Raw genomic sequence first — 25871 nt, forward strand, 5'->3', positions numbered from 1 at the left:
AGTAACCACCAGTGTCCACTTAGTATCTATATAAAGTGGTTTCAGCATCATTAACCCATACCTATGTCATAAACTGTCAACTACAATGTAGTGAGATACACTCTTAGAAAATTTATTTTGCCTTCAGTCTTATAGATTACACACTCATTTCTAAAGCTTCTATATTAGCACCTCTTTCAGTAAGGTGATTTCATACATTTGTGATACAATGGTATTCTTTTGTAACATTCCACATTTTTTCTTGAGATCCTTGACCTAAATTTATTTTTAGTTTCACCTACATTGAGATCCATTCTTTGTGGTATGCTTAGTATTTTGTATTCACCTTTGTAGTATCACCCAAAATAATTGCAACAAGAACTCATGCAATATTACTCAAAATGGGTGACTCGGGAGGACATTATGCTAAGTAAAATATCTCAGTCACAAAAAGACAAATACTGCATGGTGTCACTGTTGTAAAGCAGGACTGACATCAGAGTTGGGGTAAGACTGAGAAAAATTATGTATACTGCATTGAAACAGATGAGGGAGAGAACAATTTAAAAGCGATATATGATAGGATATTATGGTTATAACAGGAATCCAGAGTTAAGGCTGCATAGTGGAGTATATTCGGGATGGGGGGCAGGGGGATTGTATACCAATGAAGGAGTTTATCTTTTGCTTTTCAAAGAGAGGAGTGAACTGGGGTGGGGATGAGGGGGGTAAGAGAAGAAAGTGCAACAATGAATGAATGGAAATCCAAAATCTCTGTAAATGTTCATTAAAATTAATAAAATTTTTTTTTTAAATTTACCTTTTTAACCTTTCCTTACTTCAAACTACTGAAAAGTCATTGACTTCTTTACTGTCCCTGGAGTTTTATCTTTTTCAGAATGTTATATATTTGGAAATCATAAACTATTTTTCTTTTTCAGACTGACAACTTTCACCCTCCCTCCAGCCTTTAGTAACCAATAATAAACTTTGATTTTTTAACTGTTTGTTTATTGTAGATACTTCGTTTCTGTAAGGTAATTCTGTAGTTATCTTTTTCGTGACTTATTTCTCTCAGTGTACTTTAAGGGTTAATCCATGTAACATATATCAACACTTGATTTCTCTTTCATGTTGTATAATATTCTACCATTTGTTTATCCATTCATTTGTAGAAGGGCATTTTAGTTTGTCTCCACATTTTTACTTTTGTGACAAGTACCATAGTGAACACTGAGGTACAAGTATCTGTCAGTGTTCCTTCTTTCACTTATTTTGAGTATATGCCTGGCAGAATTGCTGACCCCCTGATATTCCTTTATTTCATTTTTGTGGACCCACCAAACTGTAGTCTACCCTAGGTCTACCATTTTACATTTCCATCTATAATGGGTGAGATATCCAGTTTCTGTGCATCTTGTCAACACCTGTTTTCCATTTTATTTTACAGCTGCACTAGTGTAGGTTAAGATGATATTTCATGTGGTTTCGATTTGTATTTCCCAAATTACTAAACACCTTAACCATCTTTTTATGTGCTTGTGACCATTTGTATGTCTTCTTTGATAAAATGTCGATTCAAGTTCTTTGCCAATTGTGTAAAAGGCTGTCTTGTTACATTGTAAGAATTCTTTATATATTCTAGATATTAAATCCTTATTTGTTACATGTTTCCCCAAATTTCCCCCATTCTTTTTTTTAATTAATTTTAATGAACATTTACAGAGAGTTCCGTTCATTTATTGTTGCACTTTTCTCTCTGCCCACTCCTACACCCCAAAGATTCCCCTCATCCTTAAAGTTATTTCTTCACTGTGTAGATAAAAGCTTGGATGCATAAAATATTTTAATTCTTAAAAAATTTATTTTACCTATTTTATCTCATTGCTTGTGTTTTTGGTCCCAGTGCATTGTTCCTGAGAACCATTTATCCTAAGAGTTTTCTAGTTTGACTTCTTTTAACTTCTCAGTTCATTTTGAGTTAATTTTCATATATGGTGTGAGGTATGAGTACAGCTTCATTCTTCTGCATGTGTAGAAACCCATTTGTCTCATTTATTAATGTGTCCTGTCTTTTCCCATTGAAAGGATTTCGCATCCCTGTAGGAAAGAATAACAAAAACATATAATTCTATAGTATACATAGTTTGGGCATGTGGCCAGGAGAGACTGGTCCTTGGAGAAGAATATCATCCTCGGAAGGATGGACCAACAGTGTGGAAGAGAAAGACCCTGGTTGAGATGGTTTAATACAGTATCGGGACAGGTTTGGGGTGTCAGAATTAGTGAGACTGGCTCAGAGCTGCTATACGTAGGATGGCTATACATTGCAGGCAACTTAACAGCACATAGCAAAACCAACACACTATATTGGTTGTTTTTTTAAGCCTCTCGTTTAGAATCAACAAGGCCTCAGAGAGGGCCTTTGTGCTTAAAGTTGGTTGTTATATTTTGGAGGAACATTCTTCTTAGTGGTATAGCACTCTTTGGTTAATATGCTGTAATGAGGTAACCTGCTGTAATGGGGTTGCCATTGGGGTGTCAAATGCCATAACAGTAGCCCACAGGGGACAGTGTTTGGTAGAGGTCCCAGTGTAAGACAGGTTTGGAAGCTGGAGTGGCATCCACTTGCTAAATACATGCCTCCGGATGCTCTAAGAACTTTGATAAATGATAATAGTTATAGAAAGTCTTCATGCCTTTTGTTTATCGGGTCACTATGAGTTGTGCTCAACTCAAAGGCAATCAACAACAACATACTTTTTTATAAAATACTATACACTTGTATGATATAGTTCAACACAATTGAAGTCTGTTTTACTCAAATCTTTCTGAACCTCCCAAATGATAATAGAAATTATAGTTTGCTTGGCTCCACAGTCAACACTCTCGGCACCAGCAGCCAGGAAATTAAAGGGCATATTGCGATGGGAAAGTCTGCTGTTAGGGACCTCTCCAAAGTACTGAAGAGCAGTGGTGTCTCTCTGGAGATTAAGGTGCATCTGATACAGGCCATGGTCTTTGCTATCACTTGTTATGCATCAGAGAATTGGACAATGACTAAGGAGGATAGAAGAATTGATACCTTTGAGCTGTGGTACTGGAGAAAGAGTATTGAGGGTACCATGGACTGCTAGGAAAACAAACAGATTCATGCTGGAAAGCGTTAAACCGTGCCACTCCCTGGAGGCAAGGATTCTGAGGCTCCATCTAACATACTTTGGAAATGTTGTAAGGAGGGACTAGTCCTTGAAGAGGGACATCATGTTTGGTAGGGTGGAGGGACAATGCAGGAAGGGAAGGCCCTCTATGAGGTGGATTGATTCAGTGACTGGGGTAAATGGGATGGGTGTATCGGAGACAGTGCAATTGGCACAGGACAGAGCCGAGTTTAGGGCTATTGTACATAGGGTCGCTATGAGTCGCAATCGACTCTCTGGCACATAATAACAAAAACAACACGTTTCTTCTATTGCTGTGATCTCTCTTCTCATATTCCTTTGAGATACTTTTTCTCTTAAAAGATACACCATAGAAATTCTTTTACATGCATTGTGTAAATATATTCCGTGTTTGTGAAAATTTCTTGTTTTTCACTCTCAACGCTTAAGAGATTTGTTTTTCTTGGTACGTGTTGCACTGTTTTTTCAGTTCTTTGAATATATTGTTCCTTTGTTTTCTGGCTTCCATTGTTTTTCATTTGGTTCCCAGAATCGTTCCTTTGAAGGTGGTTTGGTTTTTTGTGTTCAGTATTTTCACTAAGGCTTTTAATATCCCTTCAAATAGTCATTTTGCACAATTCCATAAGGTTTATATGCAGTATTTTATTTGTGTGTAGTAAATTTTATTTTATATGTACTATATCTTTCATTTTCCTTTATCCTTCTTTGACACATAAAGTATGTCATTTCTGAGAATTTATGTATGCAATAGTTAGGTCTTTTAAGAGTTGTTTTTTTCATGACTTCTGTGTTTATGTAGAGGCAATTTCCCCAAGTAAATTGTAGATCTATCTAAATAGAACTCTTTTTTTTTTTTAAAAAAATAGAACTCTTAAGTTTATTATATTTTCCTTGATTATATTTCTTGGCATATAGTCAGTGTTAAAATATTTGTTTGTTAAAGAATTTAAAGAAATACTGTATTTTTTATTTTCTAGGCATATGAGAGTTAAATTCTGAATAAATGTACAAATAGGATGGACAGTTATTTTAAAGCAGCAGTGAGTGACTTGGACAAACTCCTTGATGATTTTGAACAGAATCCAGGTTTGTTTGTGTGGGTTTTTTTAAAATTTTGGTTTGAGTGAAAGTTTACAAATTATGGTCCTTTTTTAATTTACTATTTAGAATCATTTTGTTTTATAACATTAATTGCAATTAATTAATGCTAATTACAGTGTCTGAACAACTCCTTAGACTGTATTATTTTTTCCTTCTCTTTTTTAATTATATTTTTTCATTCATACACATTTTTTCATGCATCCACATTTTGTTCCATCCAGTCATTCATTGACATTAAATTTTGTTCATTTATATTGTGGAATTTTTTTTTTACCCCCTCCATTACAATCAGTATGTATTGTTATTTTTTTTTTCTTTTCTTACTTAGAAAAAAATTTTTTTTCAAAGTCTGTCATTCCATTTATCACAGATATGGAGTATTCATAACAAATTTTGTTTTCTGTTTTGGCTACATCTGTTAAAAAGTTTAATTTATTTTTGTTGTAGCATAATAGTGTATTACGATGAATGTATCCAGAAATAGAAATAAGGAAACTAAAAGTTTCTCTCTAGATACAAGTTTATATTTAATAAAGATCTTTAAAACCAACATATGAGCAAGCTAAAGCAGCTTGAAAGCTCTATGTAAGTTGGTGTTTCATTATTGTTAAGAGAAAGTATTTTCTTCATGTTAGAATGAGGGATCAGAATGAGGCCTGAACAAGGAAGTGAGATTGGTTTTTTTTTTAAATTTTTTAGTCTGATCTTTATGATACAGCTAAGTTATTGAGTGCAGTTCCACCCACTTCGTGACATCTATTTTCAGACTTAAAAGCCAAGAAGTATTTTTAAAGGCCAAGTAAAAATCTTTTTAGAGGTTATTACTAATTTTCAGAAGGGAGATATACTTACTAGAGTCTAAAGAAAGTTTACTTAATTTAAAAGTCTTAGAAAACTTAACATCTTCAGATATTTATTTTGTTTCAATCTCCTTAATTTTGTTTTTGTCTCTTTTAATCAGATGAACAAGATTATCTCCAGGATGCACAGAATGTGTATGATTCTAATCACGGTTCAGTTTCTTCACAGTTGGCTTCCTCGTTACCTTTATTATTACCAAAAGATCAACAATGTTGTGCCTCATCAGAAATGGGCTATGATAAAAATCAGATTGCCCTGAACAGCAAATCACCTGAGGGACTAACTCCTAATAGACAAAATGAGAAAAATGTAACAGGTCTTGATCTTCTTTCTTCTGTAGATAATGGTAATTCCGATGAAATCAAGCCTTTATATGTAGGGCGATGCAGTAAACCTGTCTGTGATCTCATAAGTGACATGGGTAACCTAGTTCATTCAACTAATAGTGAAGAAGATATTAAAAAACTATTGCCAGACGATTTTAAATCCAATGTAGATTCTTTGATTGGATTGGATTTATCTTTAGTGTCAGATACTTTTTGCATTACATTAACAGATCAAAGTAGTGATACTGTCACAGAGGTGCAGAATGATGCCAACCCTGAATTACAAAATAGAGAACTCTCTGGAACCAAAGAATTGGGTATGAAAATAGACACGCTTTCATATTCATGTAATTATAGTGGAACAGAAAATTTAGAGGATGAAAAAATCTCTAATCATTTAAAATCAGTTGATGTTAGCATGCCATCTGCTTTGACTCAACAAAGTTCCACGACATTTGATGCCAAAGACAACCCACAACACAAGAACCAGCCTTGTGAATTATTAAAAGACGGTGACTCTTCAGCAAAAGAGGAAGTAGATATAGCAACCATACCTGCTACCAAATGTTTAAAAGAAGGTGACACCACAAGACCTGTATGTTGCAGTCTTCCAAAAAATGAAGGGTTGTGTTTAAATGATTCTAATTCAGGAGCCACAAATTTCAGGTTACCTGATTTTCCCTTTCAAGAAGAAAAGACTGCTTTACTTGTAAAACATACTGTAAGGGATAACTCAAGAAATTTAGACATTGAAGACAATAATGATACATCTCAAGATTCCTTTGCAACTTTACTTGTTCCAGGTGAAGATGTACAGTCTTCACTGTCCCCTCTTCCAGTATCTGGGTCTTTGTGTGGATCCTTAATTGAAAATAATGCACATAGTGATTGTTTACCACCTAAAGAACATAAAGCTAACATAGAAGATACAGTATCCATGCATGAAGAAATACAGAAGAATGTTATTCTAGGTGGGGAACCATGTAAGGAGACTGATCTTTCAAAACAAGAAAAATGTAAAAATACATGTCTCGAGCCAGTAATTGAAAAAACAAGAGTTGGAAAAGTAAATCCAGATCAAACCGTAACCACAGTGGAATCATTGAATTATCCTGATAACAGCAGTTCTTCTGCAGGTGCAGAATCTGTGATGGAGGTTTCTGGTGCCAGTGCCCCAGAGTCTCCTGATCATTGTGAAGGCCTTACTTTTTCAGGCAATGATATCAATGGACAAGACTTAGATTACTTTAATATTGATGAAGGCATGAAAAGCAGCTCTCTGATTAGTGATGCTGAACTTGATGCCTTTTTGACCAACCAGTATCTTCAAGCCAATAACATAAAGTCTTTAGAAGAAAATTTAAATGATTCAAAATCTCAAAAGAATCAAACAGATATGAAATGCCTAGATGATGGGAACATCAGTAATATATATGTGAACTCTGAAACGGGAACAACAGGAGAAAGTCCTGAAATTAACCTGATTTGTGGAGCAGTTGATAAACATAATATAGCAGAAAACAATGGCCTTTCTTTAGGGACAAAAAGCACAGTGCCAATTAAAGGGGAATTAGCTAGCAAGTCCGAGATTACAAATGAATTATCAGTCTCTGATACTAACAGACAATCTGTTAATGTTGGAGGGGCCAGACCTAAGCAGTTGCTTAGCCTTCCATCCAACACAAGGAATTCAAAGGAAGCAAGTAAGCTGGATGTTCCAAATACTCCTGAAGATGAACCCAGTGTGGCAAATTCTATCACCCCAACCACTGGTACTGGAGATTCTGCAGCTGATCCTCCTGTTAGCTTTAATTACATTGATATAGAAAGTAATTTTGAAGCTAGATCCAGTTTTGCCACTGCAAATGAAGAATCACTCTCGGAAGTACCTTGCAAAGAAGGCTTAGTTTTGGGACAGAAACAACCTCCTTGGGTTCCTGATTCAGAAGCTCCAAATTGTATGAACTGTCAGGTCAAATTTACTTTTACCAAACGACGACACCACTGCAGAGCATGCGGAAAAGTAAGTTACTGAATCTTTTCAACATTTTTATTTATTTGAAACACTTAATGAAATCTAATGTGATTAAAAAAAAAATTATTGAAATATAATGTGATAAAAACCCGATTTTATTTGCTTAGGAACAGTGATTTTCCACCCACCAGTGGAAAAACATGAAACACTTCATTTTATAGGTTGCTTGATGATTGAATAAATATCACACTGTCATAGATATTACATGTTGGGAAGTGAAGAAATTTTACTTAATTGCAAATTTTTGTATAATCTAAAAGTGTGTGTCTATAACTTTTAAGGTGCTATTAAGGAACTGTACTGCTAATCCAAAGGCAGGTTGTTCGAATCCACCAGCTGATCTAGGGAGAAAGAAAAGCAGTCTCCTCCCATGTGATTAATTATTGCCTCTGAAAATCCACTGGACGGTCAGCTGTTAGTTCCCACTGGACAGCACGTAATGAGAGCAATGTAACTCTCTAACATTGGCATATGAGATGTCTCAAACTAAGACCCTTTTGTTCTCTATTAGATATTTTGAAGGCCATGCTTGGCAACTCTTGTTGCTGTCCATGCTCAGAGAAACACAGAAAAGCAAACAGCCCGTGGAGGAATGCCAACACTGGCCACATTTGTGCCCTGACTGAGCGAATCATCTCTAAACTCTAGAAATAGCATTGTGTTTTTCAGTCAGCATTTCCTAGCAATATGTTTGTTTCAGATTGACCCTGCTTTATTTCAAAAGCAATAGCCACCTATTTTTTTAAGTTTTAAATACAGAACTATAGGACATTTTTAAAACAGAACGTGAAAGTTTTTGTTCTCCTTTCTAATCAACGTGATTTAGCTCCGTATCAGAATACAGTTTTTGGTTGGGTTTGGTTTGTGTGTTGTTTTTTTTCTCGGTTCCCCTCACCAAAAAAAGAAATATATTCTCTTACAGTTTAGGAGGCTAGAAGTCTGAATTCAGTGTGCTGGCTCTGGGAGAAGGCTTTTCCTCTTTGTGACTGTGAACGTAGGGCCTTGTGTCCTTTCAACATCTGTGAGGCTGGCTTCCTTGAACATCTCCGTGTGTCTGGGCATCAGTCTTCCCTGAGGTCTGAGAAGTTCTCAGTTCATCAAGCCTGGGTGCAAATGATGTGGTCTGCTCCTGGCTCTTCCTTCAGAATATAGTTTTAAATTGCAGAAACCTTGTTTAAATAAGTGAATAACTACTCAAAGTTATGCAATTAGAGAAGTAATTTAAATAATAAGGTAAGTGGATTTTAGTTTATTAGGCTTTGAGTTCTCTCTCCTGCCCTGTCTCCAGTAGGTATGTTGTTATATGCTGTTAAGGCCAAACCAAATCACGTGGGAGGAGATTGCATATCGTCCTCCCACAGATCAGTTAGTGGATTCAAACTGCATGCGTTTGGGATTGCACTGCAGCTTCTTACAACTAAGCCACCAGATTTCCGGCAGTAGGTTTAAGTATACATCTAAATCAAAAATAAATTTGATTTTGATGATGTTGGTTTTTTTGTTTTTTTTTAATATAGGTATTTTGTGGTGTCTGTTGTAACAGAAAGTGTAAACTACAATACCTGGAAAAAGAAGCAAGAGTGTGTGTAGGCTGCTATGAGACTATTAGTAAAGGTGAGTGTAAACTTGACAAGTTTCTTCCAGCAATTTAATTTCTCTTTAAATTGTGACAAAGATAAACTTCTTTATTTTCTTAAGACAGGGACCTAGTGTTGACTTATCTGGCTTAGGTGGGACATCTCAAGCCTTGGTTTCTCTTTTTGTTTCACTCACAATTAATACTACCAGTCTGGAAAGGATGCATTCAGTTTCTGGAGAGACAGTTCATTAACTTTTAACAGGTACCAAGTCCCTCAGTGCTGCATCTCATCTGCCTATTTGTTTTTGCCATCATCACTGTCCTCTTCATCCTCTTCCTCCAAACTTTTCTAGAATACCTACCAGTAAACAGTATTCATTACTCTCTATTAGTAGAATAAGGCAAGATCAGTTCCTTACCCTTTAGAAATAACAATCAAAAATGAGACTGAAAATTGGGTAAAATATTTATGATTTTATTATAAGCTCAGGACTGCCATATGATGTGCACACTTTAATCTATATTTTTTTCCTCTGTAGCTTTAAAATTTTATGTGAGTGTCTCCATTGTTTCGCTGGCTCCCCTGGCTTGCTACCATGATCAGCATTTATATTGGTGCTCTAACTTGAGTTCTCACAGTTTTATGTTGTGTGTTCATTTTTTTTATTCTCCCCTGAATACATGTTTGGGTTTTTTTTAATTACTTCTTGGTATTTTCTAAGATTTGTTGACAGTTTTACTCTCAACAAATATTACTTGGGACATCGTAAGACCAGATCTGTGTGCTAACTCAGCTACTCTTTCCTATTAGCCAGGAGAATAAAGACCTGGTAATAATCTGTTTTTCTCTTTTGAATGAAGATAATTTTTTTAGCAATTCTCAAAAAAACTCTGATGTGAGTATGTTTGCCTGAGGTAAGCTGCATTACTCCTGCTGTTGACCTCTGCTTTGAAAGATAACAGAATATTAAACTTACTGTTTCCATATTAGCATTATTGTTTATGGTGAAATTAGGTTAAGTCCTTATAGTTCTCTTTTTCTTACATTATTTCAGTAGCTGAAAACATAGCTCCTGGTGCTGTTAAACAAGACAGCCTGTTAGAATTTAAAAATGTTAGAAACAAACACCTACATGATTATCTTTCCCACAACTACCACCAACAGGAGCTTTATTTCAGTTCACAGTTTGAACTTTGAGGTGACTGTTGATGCATATTCTATCAGGGCTGAGAAGGAGAGAAGATGGTCAATAAAGAGACTCTGTAGGATATTGATCTTGAGCTTTGATTAATCAGAGAGCATGTTTTAAAACAAATGTATTTACATAACTGTTTTGTATATTCTGTTTTGAAATAACATGGTTTCATTGATAATACTATTATTAATTTATATGTTGTTGTTGTTGTATATGTGCCGTCGAGTCGCCTGCGACTCATAGCGACCCTATGTACAACAGCCCTAAACTCTGCTCTGTCCTGTGCCAATCGCACTGTCTCTGACGCTCCCATCCCAATTATCCCAGTCACTGAATCAATCCACCTCATAGAGGGCCTTCCTCTCCTGCGCCGTCCCTCCACCCTCCCAAGCATGATGTCCCTCTCTAAGGACCGGTCTCTCCTCACAACATGTCCAAAGTAAGTTAGACGGAGCCTCAGAATCCTTGCCTCCAAGGAGCCACCTGGTTTAACCCTCTCCAGGACAAATCTGTTTGTTTTCCTAGCAGTCCATGGTATTCTCAATACTCTTCTCCAGCACCACAGCTCAAAGGCATCAATTCTCCTTCTATCCTCCTTGGTCATTGTCCAACTCTCTGATGCATAACAGGTGATTGCGAAGACCATGGCCTGTATAAGATGCACCTTAGTCTCCAGAGAGACACCACTGTTCTTCAGCACTTTGGAGAGGTCCCTAACAGCAGACGTTCCCATGGCAATGCCCCTTTTCATTTCCTGGCTGCTGGTGCCAAGACTGTTGACTGTGGAGCCAAGCAAATACCACTAGGAAATGCAAATGGTATTTTAACTTCAACTTTAAGGTTTAAAATTGTGATATTGTTGTTAGCTGCCATCGAGAATGACTCATAGCAACCCTATGAACAAAAGATTTAAACTCTGTTCTATCCTATGTCAGCCTCACACTTCTTGACACAAAAGAGCTCATTGCAGCAGTCATGGTGTCAGTCCACCTGATTGAGAGTCTTCCTCCTTTTTGCCGACCTTCCACCCTTCCCAGCATCATGTCCTTCTCTAAGGAAAAGCCCCTCCTAGCAACATGCCCAAAGTATGTGAGGCAACACCTCATCATTCTTGCCTCCAAAGAGCACTCTAGCTCTTTGACTTGTTTCACTTAACAGATACAAGTCAAGTTCCAGTTGACTTAATATTGTAAAGGAAGTATTTTCCAAAATAAGAAGAATGATGGCTCAAGGTTTATGAGGCATCTTCCACAAAAGCTTGACAGAGATAGTTTTAGAGATTGCGGATAATGAGGAAATTTTGCTGAACCTAAATTTCAAAGTAGCATGCATGAGTGACTTTTGGTTAGATTTGGGGTAAATTGGAAGTTAGCTTTCAATCCAAGATGTTTGGATTTCCTCTGGTTAATGGACACCATTTCATGAGAATGCTGTTACTCGGTGGCACTTGAGGGAAAAGACTTTTAATGGCGGCAGCCTTTGTAGATCAGTTTGGAAGAGGGTTGAAGCTAAGTTTTATTTCATGTTACTTGAATGAAAACTTATTCAACAATATTGAGGCACTATTCTGAAATTCTCACTGAAAACAAAATAGACTCCTGCAAAGTAAATGTCTGATGGTGATAATACCCTAATAAAAAATGAAACCAAGTAAGAGAGAGACAGTAACAGATTCATGACAGGAAGATAGTGTTTTTTTATGAAGTGTTTAAGATAAGGATTTATGTTAATGTCAAGTGTGTGAATAGTCAAATGAGACGAAAATTATGTGAATGAGTATAAGAAGAACATTCCAGGCAGAGAGAACAAGAACAGAGGTTGAGGATCAGGGCTGAACAGAAGAACAGAAGGGCCTAAGATAGGTGAGTTCTTACCTTGTTGAAGAACAAGGAGACATAGGTGGCCTGATCCTAAGTGATATCGTAGTTAGAGATGAGCTTGGATAGGTAACTCAAAAGATGGCAGGAGTGGAAAATCCAGATTACCTAAACTCTGTGGCCCTGTGGCTAAAGAGCTTGAGTTCTAACTAAAAGATTTGAACTAAAACTTGAAAACCACCAACCTCTTTATGAGAGAAAGACGTGGCAGGCTGCTACTATCGAGATTCCAGCCTTGGAAATGCCATGGGGCAGTTCTCTGTATGTAGTCACTCTGAGTTCAAGCAATAGACTAGAAGAGCATGGATTTGGGGGACACTGTACACAGTTGTTTCATTCTAGTTGGAAAGTCACTAAAGAATTTTAAACAGGTAGGATGACTTGACGTATGTCTTAATAACTGAACTATGTTGACTTAGTCCTTTTAGGGATCCAAGGATAAAAACAGGGTCAAATAAAGATTATGTTCTTTAGCAGATACCAAGCACATGTGAAATAAAATATTAAAATAACAAATTGGCACACCTGACCCAATGGGTTCAATCATAGCAATGATTGTGGGGATGGCACGAGACCAAGGCAGTGTTTTAATTGTGTTATAGACATCGGGCCGCTGTGGGTTGGAACCGACTTGGTAGCATCTATAACAGTATGATTGAAGTGAAGTGTTGAAAACTGAAGCTCAGAGCCTGTGTAGTTAATCAGACATTATCTTTGTCAAATGCCACTTCTTTTCTTTCTTAGCCATTTATTTCTTTCCCTTTACGATGTAGGACACAGAAAGTTTATTTTAACTTTAAGGACATCTGAGATTTCAAGACTTTCTTTTTAAAATTTCTTTATAGCACAAGCATTTGAAAGAATGATGAGTCCAACTGGTTCTAATCTTAAAGCTAATCATTCTGATGAGTCTGCCACCATCCAGCCTCACCAGGAGCCCCAAACGTCCAGTAATACATCACCTACAGCTGTACCAACCTCAGCACTAAAACAGCCCTGTGTTGAAGGTAATCAACAGAATAATGCTGTGTCTTAAAGATGAATTCTTAAAAATAAGTTGGAGTTTTCTGTTTGAACTATCATTTCTGCATTAAGTGACAGTTTTACCACCTGTTTAAAAAATAAGTTGTGTAGTTACGGTCTGTTAGGAAATAGAAGGGATTTAGTACAGGATCTTGGTTACAAAGCATGTTATAAGACTGGGAAAACAGGAAATGAATGCTGAGGTAACTGTAGTAAGCAGGTACCACTCTGAGGGTTTAGGGGACAAAAAGAGAGAGGCAGTTACTATACAGCCTGGTGTAAGGGTACCACAAGATGTTTGGTTTAAACAAAGCAAGTGTACATTTTTAATCTGTTTATTGCATACTAGAAACTAAATGTCAGTTAATGGTAAAGCAGGTTGTTTTGATAGTGTTTTGTAGTTCATTTTGTCTTCTCAATACTTTACATTTATTGTAACTGAAATAAGGAGATTAATTGTATACGGTCATATATTGTGAATATAAATAAGTTTTCTTTTAAGAGTATTTGCATATTGTCTTATATGTACTATTAATTTTTTAAGTAGTAAAAGTAAACTCGTAAAACAAAACAAAAAATATAATGGCCAAGATTCTGAAGCTTCATCTGACATACTTTGGACATGTTGTAAGGAGGGACCGGTCCTTGGAGAGGGACTTCATGCTTGGGAGGGTGGAGGGACAGCGCAGAAGAGGAAGACCCTTGATTAGATGGGTTGATTCAGTCACTGGAGCGATGGGAGTAGGTGTGTCAGAGACAGTAAGGTTGCCACAGGAAAGAGCAGGGTTTAGGTCTCTTGTGCATAGGGTTGCTATGAGCCACAAGGGATTTGTTGACACATACCAACAACATTCTAAAAAAATAACAGTAAACTTATGGCCACTCATAATACAGAAAGATGGATACGATTTGAATACTTTCATTGTTATCTGTATTATATTCTAGAAGGGAGGTCATGATTTTTAGAACATTTCTCTACAGATAACAAGGGAGAACAAACATTTTTTGTTTGTTTGTTTCTTGTGGTAGTATTTGGTAATTTTTTTACATGTTTTTTTTTCTATAATTATATTTTATTAATTTTCATAAACATTTACAGAGATTTTGGGCTTCCACTCATTGATTGTTGCACTATTCTCTCTACCCTCCTCCCAGTTTGTTCTTGTCCAAATGCCACAGTGCTTGTCAAAGCCAGTTCTGATTAATCTTCTTTGTCAGTGTATCCTTTGCCATTCCCTATCACTCCTCCCTGAAAGAGACTTCACCCTGAGTCATAAGGAAAAGGGAACGGAATATTCTCTTAGCTACTTCCTGCTGAAAAGGGACGCTGTGGGTTTCAGGGTGAAGATCTTCTCTCACTACTCTAAAGGGCCCCTTTGGCAGTAGGAAACACATAGACTATTATGGAGATTGATTTTGGAATTCAGATGCACTCTTATTGATTGTGCTTGGCTGTACATGTACATATCCTTCAAGATGTATCATGGGGGTGTTGCAACCTAGAAGACACAAATTTGACTAACAAGTTATAAGTACATGAGTCCAAAAATTATGGAAAAGTAAAAGAAAAGATTCTTTCATTGTTTTACAAACCCTCCCCCAGGTCCCCTCCACCATGCAGCCCTCGCTCTAGTCTCCTGTGATGACAGAAGGGAGAACAAACATTTGTGCTAATATGTAATTGTGTCACCAAATCTAGGCTTACCAAATTTTTTAAATGTTAATAAAGTTCAGTGTCTACATCATGAGAATAAAAAGTAAATTCTACTTCTGTTATTAATAAATGATTTCTGATACAGAAGATATCCTGTTTTATTTTTTTAGATACTTTTAATGTTTCTTTTTATCCTTCATATGTTTTACTTTGCTTCTCTCCATTCTTCAGTCTTATACTCTTTTTTGCCCCTATACCTTTGTTACTAAATTGAATTCATTCTTCATGCTAGTCACAAATCTAGCTTAAATAATTAGGCTTTAACTCTTCCCTGGTGTCTTTAAAGTATAGCTTCTTTTGTCCACTTTGGGGTTTTTTGTTTTGTTTTGTTTGTTTGTTTGTTTTTTATTTCTTTTAGGTATCTCATTGCCAGGGCCATCTTTGGTTTAATGTGTTGCCTTTGTGTGAATTAGGAACAAACTTTCCCAAAACATAGATGGATGACAACTCTAGGAGTTGAGGCTCACCTGTACAAAGAGCAGCCTTGTACGGGGTGGAAGCATGTAGAAGTTCATCATCCAAGCTGTAGTCATCACCATTTGTAGTAGATAGGACAGTTCAGTTACAGCAGCCTGTCAGTACTCTGCTCATCATATCTGTATGAATAGCATATGCTAAATAAATCTGTAAAACTGGACCAGATGGTCTCAAAAGCATGAACATTTTTAAAAACACTTTTAAAAACATTTTCTAAACCATTTAATATTAAATCATTGCAATAGTGCAAAATTAAAATGCTTTACTTCTTCAATGGATTTAGGACTGTGTCCCAAAGAACAGAAGCGAGTATGGTTTGCAGATGGTATATTGCCCAATGGTGAAGTTGCAGATACAACAAAATTACCTTCTGGAAGTAAAAGATGTCCTGAAGATTTAAGTCCTCTCTTACCTGATATGCCCTTGGTAAGATATCTGAAGAATGTCTTCTTAATTAATACACTGCATTTGTGTGATCATTTAATTTTAGAGTATTTGTTTCTCTTTTAATGTTTTGAGCTTTGTGTTTTGAGTTTCACAAAATGAGAACTGAATTGATGTGAATTTATTTTAGATTTTATGCTGTTCAATGTCAAGACAGTGAATGATTGTCAGATATTTTGGTCTCATGACTCCTTTATACTTTTCAAATTTATTGAAAACACTGAAGTATAGATTTTGTGGATTGTATTAATTTAATAATTACTGTATTCAACTTAAAATTAAGAAACATTTAAAAATGTTAATCCTTGAACTCATGTTATTAGAAATGTCAATTCTATGAAAAATACTATTCTTCAAAATAATAGACTTTAGTAAGAGAATGGTACTGTTTTACATTTTTGTTTCTTTAGTGCCTTGCTTAATAGAAGACATATGTATTCTCACATTTTTTCTTACATTTAGTTTCTAATATGTTGTTGTTATGTGCCGTTGAGTTGCCTGCAATTCATAGCGACCCTATGTACAACATCCCTAAGCTCTGCTCTATCATGTGCCGATCTTACTGTCTTGACACACCTACTCCCATTACCCTAGTCACTGAATCAGTCCATCTCGTCCAGGGTCTTTCTGTCCTGTGCTGTCCCTCCACCCTCCTATGTATGATGTCCCTCTCCAAGGACTGGTCCTGCCTTACATGTCCAAAGTATATCACATGAAGCTGTAGAATCTTTGCCTCCAAGGAGCAGCCTGGTCTCACCCTCTCTAGAAAGAACTTGTTTGTTCTCCTAGTAGTTCATGGTATATTCAGCACTCTTCTCCAGCACCACAGCTCAAAGACATCAATTCTCCTTCTGTCATTCCTAGTCATTGTCCAGCTTTCTGATGAATAGCAAGTAATTGCTAAGACCATAGCTTATGTCAGGTGCACCTTAGTCTCCACAGTGATATTATTGTCTCCAGACTGACATTATTGCTCTTCAGTACTTTGGACAGGTCTCTGACAACAGACTTTCCCAGTGCAATTCATCTTTTTATTTCCTGTTTGCTGGTATGAAGAGTTTTAATTGTAGAGCCAACCAAACTAAAGCTGTTAACAATCTCAATCTCATCACCATCTGTCATGATGGTTCCAATTGGCCCAGTGGTGAAAATCATAGTGTTTTCCTCATAGTTTTATTTAAATTATAGAAAGAAAACTAATTACTGCAATTGAATCATTGTAGTAGTACCAGAAATGTTTTACTTTTTAACTGATCCTAGGACGATGTTCCAAAGAACAGAAGAGAATGCTCAACAACTCTTTCAAAGTATCTCAGAAATCCCCATACCATTTTTAAATTATTATTATTTTGTGTGTGTGTGTGTGTGCTGTCAAATTGGATCTGACTAGTACGGGAGGAGATTGCCCCTCCTTCTCCAACAGAGCATCTGGTGGATTTGAACCGTGTTCCTCTAGGATTGCAGTGCAGCTGCTTGCCACTAGGCCACCAGAGCTCCCTCCCATACCATATTTTAAGAACTCATGCAAAGGGAGCTCTGATGGCCTAGTGGCAAGAAGCTGCACTGCAATCCCAGAGGGGTGCGGTTCGAATCCATCAGATCCTCTGCTGGAGAAGGAGGGACAGTCTCCTCCTGTACCAGTCAGATCCAATTTAACAGTACATACATAAAAAATAATAACAAAACAAAACCAAGAACTCCTGCAATGATGAGTGAAGTATAGTCTGACCTGGTATTGCCATACTTTAGTGTTGGCTTTGACCAGGGTATGATACCTTAATCTTCTCTCTGAGCTGAAAAGTAGTGGGGGAGGGGGAGGACCACTCATATGGAGAAATAAATCTGGGGTTTGGTTATTTAATTTAGTATTTATTTAGCAGTTTTCATACATTCAGAGTATATGTCTGTTGGTGATGTTTTATCTTTGTATTTATACAGATGTGCTAGATAACAGTTTGATACCAAATACAGACTCATAACTCACTAAGAACTCTTATTTTAAATAACCAAAATACTCATTGGAGCAAGTTCCATATATGAAGTAGAAATCTTTTCATACATTAAACAGAAGAGTTCTAGTGATGTAGTCTATAGGGAGTTGCCCTGTTGACCCAGAGGTGGCGCCTCCTGTCTGTTTAAATGCACCATCAGCCTCACAGAGGCTCTGTGAGTTAGCCTCTCTGTGATTTACAGCCTTGAAACCCACTGGAGGATCAGCTCTTAGTCATTTCCAGCTTGACAGCTATGACTGACTGACCAACTACTTCTGAAGTTAAAGAATCAAAAGAGTACTATTTCATAGGACATTTGACATCAAAAGAATTTCTGAGCCCATTTTAGTTTTTGCTTAGTCTTAAAAAAATAACGTGTGGCCATATAGATCAAGATTCCATAATTGAACAGAATGTGAGAACTGAATTTTTTTCCATTTTGTATTTTGTAGATGGCAAACACAGTGGAGTGTTCCTGTCCTGCAGTTGAAAAATCAAATGAGAGTGGAGATACTACCAGAAATGAGATTATTCAAAGTCCTGTTTCTCAAGATCTGTCTGTGGAGAAATTGCCTACCAGCACAGGAACTGAGGGGTTACATACCTCTGGTTCTTTTGAGGATACTATTTTTCCAGAAACTGAGCAACCATCTAGTTCTAGTGATGTGGTCTTAGTGAACAATAACTTACCTGTTGCTAGCATTTCAGATTTGAAATTCTTGTGTATTATAGACAAATATATTTCTAATAAGATTAGTCTTCTACCTACTGATGAGTCCAGCTTGCCTCCACTTCTGGTGACGTCTGGAGAGGCGGGATCAGGTAGGATAGCAATTGTTTCAGTGTTAAAGGTAAAAATACATAATTTTAAAGAATGTTCTCATGAATTTTGTTGGTTTTGTATGAATTGTATTTTTTTTAAAAAAAATCTAAAACCTTAGTTTTAGTCTTTGTACTATGGATGGTAACCTATTTACATTTTATCTAAATGATTCTTAAAAATTTGCCTTTTGAATTAAATTGCATTTTCAGTTAGCACACCTGAGCCTCTAAATCCAGTATGACAGAAAAACTCATGGACTTGGAACTCTGAAAAATATTTCTGTTGTATTGGAATTTTGCCATGTCATTTTTTTAAACAAACATGATACCTGAAAGAAAAGAGTATTGAGCCAAGAATTTCAGTTACTTGTTCAGCTACTTATTACTTGTGTGACTTGGAGAGTGTTGTTTGATATAGTTGGCCCCCAGTTTCTTCAGTAAGACAAGAGAGCTTATATGATTTCCATGTTCTTTGTAATCTTGTGATTCTAAATAAAGGTCCATCTCAGGATGATTCCCTGGGATAGGTTCTTGTCATCCTGGGTGTTAAGCTGCATCTACAATGTGAAATGGTTCAGTTCTTTGCCTGATCATTTACATAGAGCAAAATGAGGCTTAGGGTCTCTTTTCCCTTTGGGAGTCATTTCATGAACCTACAAGCATTTATTGTTGCTATTGTTAAGTACCATCAAGTTGGTGCCAACTCATAGCTGGCCCAACTCATACTGAGCCTTCAGAGGATTTTGAGAGGCAGTAAATGGTAAGGGAAGAGATTACTCATTTTTCTCCTGCAGAGCAGCTATTGGACAAGGGGAAAAAAAAACTATGTTTGTGCAGGATTGAACTCATGATCCAGGAAATTTGCAAAGAGAGATGGCTGAATCTTTGCATGAATATAAATTAAATGATACTGTTTTAGAAAAGATTAAAGCTAAAGGAAGCAGGAGTGGCATCCACTTCCTAAACAACATGTCTGTGGAAACCCTGTGAACTTTGATAAATGATGATAGTTCTAGAAAGGCTTCAAACATTTTGTTCATAGGGTTGCTATGAGTCGTGCCCAGCTCTAGAGCAATCAACAATGACCACCACCTTTGGGCTGGCAGCATAGCTCTTTACCACTAAGCCACTAGAGCTCCCTAGCTATAGTAGCAAAAATATCTTTAAGCTCAGTTCTTTGCATTCATGCATGTTTTCCTGTTGTTGTCAAGGTGCATTTTTGTTACTGCCACTGCCAATTGATCATATTAGAGCAAGCAACATAGATATCTTATGGCTCTGGACTACTTTCACAAAGTATAAATGTCATATACATAATCAGAGTAACTGGTAAATCTACTTTACAAAACTTCAGTTTTAAAACTTCGAGGGTGATTTGGTCAATATGATTTGACCTAATCAAATGAACAAAATTTGTGTGAGTTATGTAGGAGCATTGATGGTATAGTGCTTAAAGTGCTTGACTGGTAAGTGAGTGATTACCCTTTTAAATGCACCAGCTCCCTCCTGGAAGAGGAATATGGCGATCTGCTTCCATGTTTTACAGCCTTGGAAATCCTATGGGGCAGTTCCATTGTCCTGTAGAGTTGCTATGAGTCACAGTCAGCTTAATGGCAGTGGGTTGGGTTTATTTGTTTTGTGTGTTGTAATACTAACACATTTACAAAGGTAGAAAAGTGAAATAATATGGGAAGCCAGTACTAAATATTTGTAATAAACTGAATGCTATTTAAATAAAAAAAGAAAAGTGAAATAAGTATAAGACAATTTTCCCGAGGTTTGATTTGATGAAATTTGTTTGCTTTTATTTTTAAACTTGATCAGGCATTAGTGGATTTATAAATTTATTTTTTCATTGTAAGCATTATTTCATGTTTTCATTATAAATGATTTATCATATTATTTTCATCCTTTAGTGCCTGTAGTAGAAGAACATCCATCTCAGGAGCAGATAGTTTTACTTCTTCAAGGAGAAGGGTTTCATCCTGTTACATTTGTCCTAAATGCTAATCTACTTGTGAATGTCAAGTTAGTATTCTGTAAGTAATAATTTCTTTCTTAATTAGCAATTGAGATTTCTGAATTAATTACATTTGCAAATTAGATTTTGAGAGATACAGAATAAACAGCTTCAGATACTGATTTTTCAAAGGGATATAACTATAAAGAAATACAGCAAATATATTTTTCGTTGTGACTGGAAATAGTAGCTTTCAGCTTTTACTGCCTTCTCTCAGTCAATCCTCGGCTAAGGTCATGCATCGATTTATAGTTGAGTTTCATTTTGATGATGATTAAAAAATTGACTTTTATAGTGTCTCAATAAATTAATATTTGATTTTGACTAAATAGGAATCTTGATTTAACAGCATTAAAAGATAGCTTTATAGTAAGTGAAGTACGACTTAACTAAAAGCAAGGAAGTAACTCTCAGTAATGAATTTTAGCCTCTGATAGAAGTTTTTCTTTCACTTTGACACTACCTAAATCATGCCCACATTTTGGCATATTTATTACTACATCTTTTATTTTAAGTTATATATTCATTGAATCTTTAAGACAATCCTTTATGTTTTCTCTTTTTTACACTTATCTGACACAATTCATCTCATTTTCAGGGGAATTCTGGAAAAAATAAGGAATTTGAAAAGTTATGCTTCATGCAAAGCACAGTTATTTTTAGGGGGGTTTTTTTTTGGTGTGGGATTAATATAAGTTGACATTTATAGTTGTATGCTTTTATCGCTTAAGATTCCTCAGACAAATATTGGTACTTCTCAACCAATGGATTGCATGGCTTGGGACAGGCAGAAATTATTATTCTATTGTTATGTTTGCCAAATGAAGATACTATTCCTAAGGACATCTTCAAACTATTTATCACCATATATAAGGATGCTCTAAAAGGTATAGCATTTTATTTTGAACTGTTCAGACTAGGAATTAGATAAATTAGTAAAGGCATTTTTTCCTTGATTATGCTAATTGTACTAGAGATTTGTTTTATACAAGATTTCTAATTTCTCAAAGGATCTTAGTTATCATTTTCAGTTTTGTTAAATATACTTTATGTAATTAATGCTTTTATATCGACTTTATTTTAAAATGAAAATATAGGTTGTTGGGGTGTGTGTGTGTGTTCGTGTGTGTGTTCTCAGTCTCCCTCTAACTAGCTGCATAAAATTAAAGACATGGTAAAATTTTTTGGCTGAGCAAGCAGTAAGATGAAAAATTTTAAAATATCTCTGGCTAAAAATCTCTGCTTTTACTCACTATCCCCAGTTTCTAGGAATAACTGATCTTCACACTCTTGAGGTATTCAATAGATAATTCTTCAAGAGTGGAAAACAAATTTCTGCTTTGATCTTACTTATGGAAATTATATTGAGATATTCAAACTGAAACTGCCTATTTAGAAGAATAACTTAAAATATTTTAATTAATTGTTTTATCTCTAGGAAAATACATAGAGAACTTGGACAACATTACCTTTACTGAGAGTTTTCTCAATAACAAAGATCATGGAGGATTCCTGTTTATTACACCAACTTTTCAGAAACTTGATGATCTCCCATTACCAAGTAATCCTTTTCTATGTGGAATTCTCATCCAGAAGCTAGAAATTCCTTGGGCAAAGGTTTTTCCTATGCGTTTAATGTTGAGATTGGGTGCAGAATATAAAGGTAAGTTTTAGAATGACATTATATAAGTTCAAATACATTAGCTAAAATCAGAATTTTAGGTAGTTCTTTAAGATCATTGTTTTAATTTGTTATTGTGTACTTTCAAAATGCCAAACCAAACCTCTTCTATTAATTAACCTAGATAATCTTGGTATGTCATTAAACTATCATTATATTAATTTACCTTATTTTTTTAGGTTTTGAAATAAAACATTTGAAATTTTTCTCAAAGTTTCTTAAAAATATTATTATTAGGGCACCATCAAGTGGCAAGGACTCATAGTGACCTTAAGGAAAAATTCAGAACCTTACTGTTTTCTGTGACATCCTAACAATCTCTGCCATGCTCAAGCCTACTGTTAGAGTCACTGTGTCAGTTCATCTTGTCGAGAGTCTTCCTATTTTTGTCTGATGTTCTACCTTTCCCAGCATGATGTCTTTTTCCAGGAAAAGACAAAGTGATGTCTGGCCCCACCTGACAACATGTCTAAAAAATGTGAGACAGGGTTTCATAATCCTTGCCTCTAAGGAGCAACCTGGTAGTACTTTGTCCAAGACAGACTTGTTTGTCCTTTTGGCAGCCTGTTTTCCTGTACCATAATTCAAAGTTATAAGCTACTCTGTATTCCTTATTCATTGACCCACTTTCAGATGCATAGGAATCAATTAAAAATATCATGATTTGGATCAGGCACCCTTCACTTAGTCTATAAACTGATTATCTTTGCTCTTTAGCACTTTGGAGGGGTCCTTGACAGCAGAGTTTCCCAGTGCAAGATTTCTTTTGATTTTATGATTACTGTTACTATGGGTATTGATAGTTGATCCAAATAGAATGGAATCTTCATTCTTTTCCCCATTTATCATGATATTGTCTGTTGGTCCATTTGTGAAGATTTTTGTTTTCTTTATGTTGAGATGTAACCTATATTGAAGGTTGTAGTCTTTGATCTTCCAGTAATTGCTTCAAGTCTTCTTCACTTTAAACAAGCAAGTTTGTGCCATCTACAAAACGGTACAGGAAGAAGACTGTGCTTCCTCCAAGCCTGATGCTACATTTTTCCTTCATATAGTCTAACTCCTAGGATTATTTGCTTAGGGTATAGATCTTACAGGTATGGAGAAAGAACCCTGAAACTCATTTTTCCTGATTTTAAACAGTGTGTTGCTGCTACCTTGTTCTGTCCAGACAGCTGCTTTTTGGTCTGTCTTTAGGTTTATATGTACATGATTAAATGTTCTAAGATTCTCATTCTTCTCAGTGTTACCCATAATTTTATAATCATGTAGTCAAATGCCTTTGCACACTCAATAAAGAGCAAGTAAACATTTCTTTCAGTATTCTTAGCTTTCAGCCAAAATCCATCTGAATATGTTGACGTTGTTGTTGTTGTTGTGTACCATCAAGACAGAACCAACCTATAATTGACCTCCCTGTGGGTTTTCAAAGACAGTTAATCATGTGGGAGAAGATTGCCTATCCTTCTTCTGTGGAGCAGATTTTGGATTTTAACCTCATGCCTTTTGGGTTGCAGAGCAGCTTCTTACCACTAGGCCTTTACAGCTCTGAATATAGGGCCTTCATATTTTATGTTACTTACATATTGGCAACTTTACATGTGGATTTCACTTGATGAGCTACATAGATATCAGATTGACTGCATTTGTGGACGAAATTGTTGGAGAAACTCAATATTGGCAGTCAGAACTAGGCCAGAGGCAGACTGTGAGTCAGATCATCAATTACTCATATGCAAGTTCAAATTGAGGCTGAAGAAAATTAAAATAAGTCACAGGAACCAAGATAGGGTCTTGAATCAATTCCATCTAAATTACATGACCATCTTAAGAATAGGTTTGAGGCATTGAACACCAATGATCAAAAACCAGATCAGTTGTGGGATGATATCACCCAAAAAGAAAGCAAGAGTTCATTATAAAAACAGAGGAGAAAGAAAAAATCAAAGTGGGTATCAGAAGAGACTCGAAAGATTGTACTGGAGTGTCAAGAAGCCAAATAACCTAAGGAGAACATGTTGAAGTGAAAGAGCTGAACAGGCAATTTCAAAGAACAACTCAGGAGGGAAAAGCAAAGTATTATATTGGAATGTGCAGACAGCTGGAATAGGAGAATAAAAAGGGAAGAACTCTACATTTCTTAAGTTGAGAGAACTGAAAAATTTAAGCATTGTGTCACAATATTGACAGATGCTATTGGCGATATATTGAATGACACAGAAAGTATCAAAAGAAGATGAAAGGAATACACAGAGCCACTTTACCATAAAGAATTGATTGACACTGAAAAAGTTCAGGAAGTACTATATGAACAGAAACCAATGATAATAAAGGAGGAATTAGAGGCTGCATTGAAGAAAAAATAAGGCCCCAGGTATAGATGGGATACCAGTTGGCTTGTTTCAATTAATGGAAGCAGCCTTGGGTGCAATCTCCAGTCTATGCGAGGAAATTTGGAGATTGACTGGCTGGCCAACAGATTGGAAGAGGTCCATATTTGTTCCCATTCCCAAAAAAGGTGATCTAACCGAATATGAAAATAATTGAACAGTATCACAGATATCACATGCAGACAAAATTCTCCTGAAGATCTCTCAAAAACAGCTGTAATGGTACATACATAGGGAACTTCCAGAAGTTCAAACAGGATTTAGTAGAGGCTGTGGCACCAAGGATATCATTGCTGATGTCAGATGGATCCTGGCTGAAAGTAAGGATTACCAGGAGAAAGTCTATTTGTGCTTTATTGACTATGCAAAGGCATTTGACTGTGGGAATCATGACAAGTTATGGCTGACATTGAGAAGAATGGGAATCCCAGAGCACTTGATTATGCTCATGCAGGACCTATATCTGGATCAAGAAGCTGTACGAACAGAGCAGGAGAGCACCGCATGTTTTGGAATTGGAAAGGGGGTGCATCAATGTTGTATTCTCTCTCTATACCTATTCAGTCTATATACTGAGCAAATTATCTGAGAAGCTGGACTCTGAGGAGGAATGTGGCATCAGGCTTGGAGGGAAACTCATCTAAAACCTGTGTTATGCAGATGACACAACCTTGCTTGCTGAAAGTGAGGAGAGCTTGAAGCACTTGTTGCAGAAGATCAAGGAATGGAGGCTTCAGTATTGATTGCATCTCAATGTCAGGAAAACAAAGATTCTTACAATAAGCACCATTGTGATGGATGGAGAGGAGAATGAAACTGTCAACAGATTCATCTTGCATGGATCCACAATTAACACCCTTGGTACCAATAGTCAGGAAATAAGGAGGTGCATTGCAATGGGAAAATCTGCAGTTAAGGATCTCTCCAAATTATTGGAGTAGTGATGTCAGTTTGAGGAATAAGGTGCGTCTGATTCAGGCCATAGTCTTACCGATTACTAGCTATGCATCTGAGACCTGGACAGTAAATAAAGATGACAGGAAAAGAATTGATGCCTTTGAGCTGTGCTGTTGGAGAAGAGCCCTGAACATCCCATCGACAGACAAGAGAACAGACACATATGTCTTAGAGAGGGTGCAGCTGGAATGCTCTTTGGAGGCAAGAATGATGAGG

General features: G+C 36.3%; 1 protein-coding gene across 1 annotated transcript in view; it reads left to right on the forward strand.

Moving 5' to 3' along the window:
- The first annotated feature begins 4159 nt into the window (after positions 1 to 4159).
- The window catches only part of ZFYVE16 (zinc finger, FYVE domain containing 16), a 55941-nt gene continuing 34229 nt past the window's right edge, over positions 4160 to 25871 (forward strand). Inside the window, exons 1-9 of the mRNA XM_006889854.1 lie at positions 4160 to 4247; positions 5224 to 7472; positions 9002 to 9098; positions 12982 to 13143; positions 15634 to 15776; positions 18238 to 18607; positions 20524 to 20646; positions 21359 to 21514; positions 22066 to 22290. Coding sequence (XP_006889916.1) covers positions 4178 to 4247; positions 5224 to 7472; positions 9002 to 9098; positions 12982 to 13143; positions 15634 to 15776; positions 18238 to 18607; positions 20524 to 20646; positions 21359 to 21514; positions 22066 to 22290 — 3595 coding nt within the window. The 5' untranslated portion in view covers positions 4160 to 4177. The remainder of the gene's footprint in view (positions 4248 to 5223; positions 7473 to 9001; positions 9099 to 12981; positions 13144 to 15633; positions 15777 to 18237; positions 18608 to 20523; positions 20647 to 21358; positions 21515 to 22065; positions 22291 to 25871) is intronic.

The sequence above is a fragment of the Elephantulus edwardii genome, unplaced genomic scaffold (genome assembly GCF_000299155.1).
Source record: "Elephantulus edwardii isolate Elephantulus edwardi_28Jun2011 unplaced genomic scaffold, EleEdw1.0 scaffold00082, whole genome shotgun sequence".
In the NCBI taxonomy this organism is placed as follows: Eukaryota; Metazoa; Chordata; class Mammalia; order Macroscelidea; family Macroscelididae; genus Elephantulus; species Elephantulus edwardii.